The sequence below is a fragment of the Styela clava genome, chromosome 10 (assembly GCF_964204865.1).
Source record: "Styela clava chromosome 10, kaStyClav1.hap1.2, whole genome shotgun sequence".
NCBI lineage: Eukaryota > Metazoa > Chordata > Ascidiacea > Stolidobranchia > Styelidae > Styela > Styela clava.
The window spans coordinates 8522508-8529109 of record NC_135259.1 but is presented as its reverse complement, the minus strand read 5'-3'; the positions used below and the strand labels follow the sequence as shown (position 1 = coordinate 8529109).

The 6602-nt window shown below is 35.7% G+C and overlaps 1 protein-coding gene across 1 annotated transcript; it reads right to left on the bottom strand.

Moving 5' to 3' along the window:
- Positions 1 to 302: 302 nt before the first annotated feature.
- Positions 303 to 6173, bottom strand: LOC120337529 (uncharacterized). Its single transcript, XM_039405341.2, has 4 exons — positions 5935 to 6173; positions 5378 to 5578; positions 2074 to 2239; positions 303 to 1275 (listed from the first exon to the last, which is right to left on the bottom strand). Exons 1-4 carry the CDS (start codon positions 6129 to 6131, stop codon positions 676 to 678), a joined length of 1164 nt encoding a protein of 387 aa, XP_039261275.2. The 5' UTR covers positions 6132 to 6173; the 3' UTR covers positions 303 to 675.
- Between the last annotated feature and the right edge of the window lie 429 nt (positions 6174 to 6602).

The window sequence follows — 6602 nt, the reverse complement described above, 5'->3', positions numbered from 1 at the left end:
CACAGCGATGAATTGATTAATCACACGCCTACTGCTTGACTTAACAAGTTTGACCTTAATTTGAATATATATCAACAACCTGTGTATATGCACGTTATTCAGCATAACACTTCATATGCATTTGAAAATGCGATCGCAGTCAAGAATGCACGTGAATGTGTGTGAAGAAATAAATACATAGTTGGTTGCGCACTGGATTATTACTTTATGAATAATTTCTTACGAAAGCTTCTTTATATTTCTAAAGAGTTTTGAATTGTAAATCAGTCAAGTAAACTGAATCAGCTCAAACAAAAATGAAGTCATATTCTTTCTCTCTTTTTGTTCAAATATATAAATGTAAATATAGCATTATGATAATCTAATACACAAAATTCTATTCAATCCTGCACGCACTCATTACTGAAATTGGTGGTAAAAATTGGGCATATAAGCGCAATTTCATATATAAAATTATATTACATTATTCTCCATCATTTACGATAGGTCACCAAAACAATTTTGTAGTGTTTTAATTTGAGTCAATCCGTTTTTAAGCAAAATTTGAGCAAAACAAATTTCTTTCTTAGGCATTCACCTTGACAGAACTCTGAGTCGCCTCTCTAGATGCACATGGTGAATTTTGAAACTTGCTGGTTTAAAGTAATCCAGAGCCTGATTTAAAAGGGATATATGTCACACAGTTGTACCATATAAAACGTTTCGCACCACCTCCCTGTCGCCATTTTGTGGTAATGGTTGGTCGTCGCCTCCATCGGAGGACGATGCAGTATTTTCTGTTATTTCCCAGTAAACATTCTCTTGCATTAAGCGACTCCGTCGTCTTGGGGGTTCGTTTGAATTTATATTACCTGATACCGTTAGTAATCCACCGACCTCCGTAGCTTCTTCGGATATTGGAGGAGTCATAGCTTCTCCTCGGCCAAAAAAATGTTGATTGGAACTGGACGAACCAAGTGATGCAGAAGCACTTGGACTTAGAATATTGATGTCGAGTCTCGGGGACATCACGTCCGAAGCGGCTACGTATCCTGTTGAATACCCAATGCTACTGGTGTTTGTACTGCCGATTCTTTTCCATACATCACCCCTTGATGAAGTGCTCTCATCGTCTCGACCTGACGAACGCCTCACCAAATTCAGGAGAAGTAGTACGAAAAGTGCTCCGAACACAACACTGCCGATAGCGACCGCAATAATCAGAATGGTATTATGATTAAGAATATTTGGTTTCTGCTTGGTTGTTTTCTTTGGAATAATAAGGTCGTCCTCTGCCTACAAAAACATTTTTATTATTATGACTTTATGACACAGTTTAAAAGAAAAGAACTGCAAGGCACGATGGCGCTAATGTATCTAATGTGTATATAAGCAGCCTTATTAGTTAAATAAAAAATATTTTCCATTTTCATATCGCCATATTGATTTTTTTGTTTTTACACAAGTGTAGTCGTAGATAAAGAAACGTACAGGTAATATTTATATATAGTTTGTATACCCGTTTTGCACAATATGAAGTGTTCACTTGATCAAATCGAAAATAAAAGCGCAACTGATGTAAATCCTTATTAAATAAAAAGCCTTTTGTATATGGACAACAACGATAAGCAACATGGAGAAAAGTAATCAAGTTTGTAACTGTGTTCAGTGCGAAAAATCTTTTCCAACAGTTAGGTATGGGGGTTGTTTTATGGCGGACCCAATCGTCATTTTGATGGCCTCCCCCCAAGCACAAGGCAAATTCGGGCTGCCAGGTTAGCAGGTCTGGTTTCAAGATCAGCTACACGAGATTTAAATTATCAATTAAGTGCAATTTTATGGGTCAATTAACTGCAATATTTATGGGTCAAAATTTTGTAGCCTGAATGAAAAATAGTGTAAATGTTCAAAGTTTTGTTCAAAAAAGGAAAGGCAGCTAAATTTAGAGATCAGAATCTGTATAAAATACAACAAACGACACTCTGCATGATTTTGTCTGATTAGGTTGAATGCTATCAATTGCTGGTATGATTTAAAATCGGTAAATAATATAATAGCAATATATTTATATCCAAAAACATCACATTCTCTTACGATTCCAATCCTTGGCTCGATCTTGGAACAAGATTTATTTGAACACAATTCATTTTCCGTGTCACTTGAAGGTCCTCCATAGCAATGAGATCCAGATTGTCGTGTTCCTTTCTTGTCAAGACAAAATCGACGTCGGGTTTTACTGCAAGTAGCATTTTTGCTCTTCCTGAAAAGTAAATAAATTCTCTTGAATATAAAAAGCATTCATTGCACCTTTTTTGTGTTTGGCTTTTACTAGAGACTTGACTTGAACCTAAAAAATTATTCACCGCAATTTGATGCCGAGTAACGAACCTATGATGACTGCCGGAAATTTGCCCCATAGACTCATTGCACGTAACACTACGCACCTCGAATACTTAAACCACGCATACCGGATGTAATGTCCATTAATATCGTCATATCAAGATCGACTTGGCGCTTAAAATATTTCATCTGAAAGGAACTAAGTAAGATCGAGCACTTAATATTATTTTTTGGCCCAAATACCTATAGCTGCAGCATGTTAAATTCACCTAACATGTATCGAATAGATCTTAATACGGAATTTGAAACAAGCCTATTTTGAACCAAACTTGGCTAAATAAAAAAAAGGTTCTCGTCCGGAATGAACCTAGAAATTCTCCGAGCTTCAGTTTTATAAACAGCTAATCAATTAAAAAGCATTCTTCATATTCAAAGTCGTGAATATGTTGTACCATAATGATGACTTCATCATTTAAGCCAATAGAGCGAGTTCGATATTGTTTCCATGTATGGAAGGCCACGTATGCCCATTACTGAAATAAGCTTTTCATACGTTTACGAATTGTGAGGACTCAAAGACTGGTATCTTGGAGTGAACTATATTCTAAAGTCTAATTTAAGAAAATGACAATCGTCTTCAATTATTTAGAAGATAATTGTTAACGTGTGACGTCTGCTTTAGATAAGTTAGTGTTATGCAAAATTTACAATCTAGAATATTATGATTTTAAAAACTTGGAAACTCTACGTAATAACCGCTCTCGCGCCTCACGTGCGATGACTGCCGTATTTTGAAATTTCCCCTATCAGCAAAATCGTTTTGATTGTGCAATTCTAGTGTGTTGAGACGCAATACGGATACCAATTAATTGGTTTTAAGACTTTCGTCTCATTTCATCAACATGCGTTTTCAAACAGAAAAGTTCCCATATCAGAGAAGGTAACTATGACTCATGTGTCGTCTTATTCATGTAGCGTTTCGTGCTTACACAGAAACTGAAAGTTCACATATTACCTTCAAACAGGGTATTGTTTGAAATATTACTGTCCGATACATATACGATAAATTCATGTATTAAGGTATAGCCCGAAGGTAATAAAAATAGGAATTCGGCCTATCAAACGGCAATAAATGTAAGTTAAAATCCTCAAATTTTAATACCGTTGTAGGCTTGTAGCTGTGAAAATATTCCATTAATGCATCAGCAATAAGGGCAAGTTTTACACTGATCGGATAAATTTTGATATACATGTGTTGAACACACGTGAAAATAACGCGAGAACGACGTTATTAAAACACTTGCAATGTGTATGACTCATTTTAGGTAGAGAAATTGCGATTTGAGTTTCTTCGCTGTATACCTAAGTAAGTCTCAAAAAGAATGGCTATTTTGATTGAGAAAAATTGTTTCCAAATGTGACAATCTCTATTACCTAAAGACTCCTTTCTTGATCCTAATTAAAAAAACATCGATTTAAATAGTCATACAGATACAAAAAAGAAATGTATGATATAGCGGTTCAAATGTTATTTGGCCGTCTCGACGAATATACGCGATACGGATAAATAAATACTTAAAATCAACGCGAATTTAGGGTTTTAAATTATAAGTATAATATCTATGCATTTGGTCATATGTTATTAAAACTTCAACAAACTAATATATGAAAAAAGAAAATCTTGTTATATGGCGTTGTCAACAATCATTATCAGACGATAGACCAAGAAAATGCATTCATTGCTTTACCGAATGTGGGTCATAGTAGGACGCTAAATATTTTTCAATGGCTCAAATCGTGCCATTCATAAAGCATGTCTGGCAATGACAATTTCGAAATATTAGAAGAAGTGGTAATGCTTTTGTTACTTTATGAAAATGTGACCTATACACTATGGCGTCATTAGAAAACCGGAAAGATAAACACAACACCTGCTACATACACTGTCAAAATTTTTGTAGAAGTTACTGAAAACGCAGGTCTTTGATTTTATTCATCCACTGCTTTATATGTACCTTTTTTACAAAGTATTGCATACCAAGAGAATTCAGAATTACACATAGATTGTGATCAATTTTCGAGTGTTTTGTTAAAATTGAGTACGCACTGCATAGCGTTTTGAACGATTGAACGATCGGATTACGCGAATCGCGACAAAATTATTGTTTACGTTTTGTGACGTAACGACGAACCGCACCACACGGAAACGCCGGTAAGCGTCAGGACAGAAACCCATTTGACGTGCATGTGACATACGTTAAAAATCCGATTTCAAGTCATTTACAATTTAAAAACATCTTTAATAACAATGTTGTTCTTTGTAATCTAACTTAGACACCAAAAGAAGATTAGAAGCCAATTTTTGGTATCAGCAGATACTGTCACTGTTAGTCAGTGCTTCAGCTCGTTTTCTTATTTTGCCAACGAACAAGCTTTGCTAAACCAGTTCACACAATCATGCTTTGGGCATGAGGCCAAATAGGGGCAATGGAAGTCTGGTTTCAGTGATTATTGTTATTCCGATATGACGTAGGCGCATGACGGTATTAGTAAATAATAGGCTGTAAACAATTTTGCTAATCATATTTGTTCAGGGGATCGTTTAAATTTACGCTTCTAGTCCGGCTCTAGACTTAAATTATAAGAATACCCAGAATTATAAGAATCAGACCCCAGAACAGCCGAAGTATCAAATCGACTTTAATAATCTAAATCAAATAGTACAAAAAAAACATTCTGCCTACAAGCAAGCTCTCGCAAATTGGCCGGAGCAACATTTAATCCCCATTTAAAATATCGTTGCGTAAACCACGAAATATTCAATCAAAAATTGACTTGACAATAAAGGGAGATTGTTATATCCGTTGCTCTCAGTTCAGCCCGTAGATGATGCTACTAATTAGCACAAAATGATCCGTTCATTTTAGTATAGATATTTGGTTTACTGTTATTATAATGCCGTCGATTGATTGTCGTGAACTATTACCTTATCGGCACTTTTAGTAATTTTTACAGAGCTCAAGACAGCCAACGCGCGGGCCAGACAAGGTTTACCCACCCCGATATTTCGCATTCTCTCCATTTTTCCCAACTTGTCCATTCTCCACTACAAGACAGTTCTCTCACACAAGGACGCTGTTGTTTTTCAATGCAAGTTTCTAGCCATTTTCCCTCTCTTTTTAACTCTTCTTTCGATCCCCCATCACTGCGAGATGGTGGCGGCGTTACGAGGGTGAAGCAAATCGTTTGTCTAGTTTGTCTGTAAAATAAACAATTGTGCTGATATAGGGTTAAAAATATACAAAAAAGCAATGTTTCCTTTTCAATCCATCAAATTTTTCATCCATATCCCCAGCCGAGAGTGTAATACACCACACAATGTTGTTCATGAGTTGCTTATCATTTACAATTCAGTATACACAGCACCAATGAACACCAATCTAGAATACAGATGTATGTTCTCCATTCATGCTTTAATTGGTATTGCCTTTGACATACAGTATTCATAATGCTCGCAGCAGACATTTGTGTTGAGAAGGATTTACCGATACACACATTTTATAAGCAGACTCATAGAAATATCAGAATAAAAATATTTGACTCAGTTTCACATACTTTCCTTCGTTTAAATGACATTCACCGCCTTTACATATATCCCATTGAGTCCAAGTTGCCCAATTATCGTCTTTGCATTCACCCTTACAATCCGGTAATTCATTTTGGGCTTGATTGATCGTGACGGGTACCACACTGTTTGCATTACAATACACGACATTTGCACACAACCACATTATAATTGACTTCTTATCCATTTTGAGTCTATTTCTAAGTAATATTAACAATTGTAAAGATTTAAATTGACTAACATACATTTAACAATGGTATACATTAGACACGATGAAGCTACATTACCTGCTAAGGCGACAAAGGGAATGTCAATCAATAGGAAATAAATAAAATGGTGATGCGAGGGACGTATATTCTACCAGGAATCTCACTCCAACTACTTACTCTAGGTTTCAAAGATGTAAATATTTTCTAAGCTGGGACATCGTACTGAAACCCATAAACCTCAGATCATGATGCTTCGAACCGGACGTTTGAGAGCAAAGTTTATTTTTAAAAAACACTGCTAGCGATGTAGAAAAATACATGGGTCATATGACTTTACCAGAATGTAAAACATACACACAGAATTAAATAATGCAGGCAGCCGCCAATAATCCAGAACAAGCGTATACACCAAACCGATTTGCCACATTATTTGCTATACACGTCGTGTT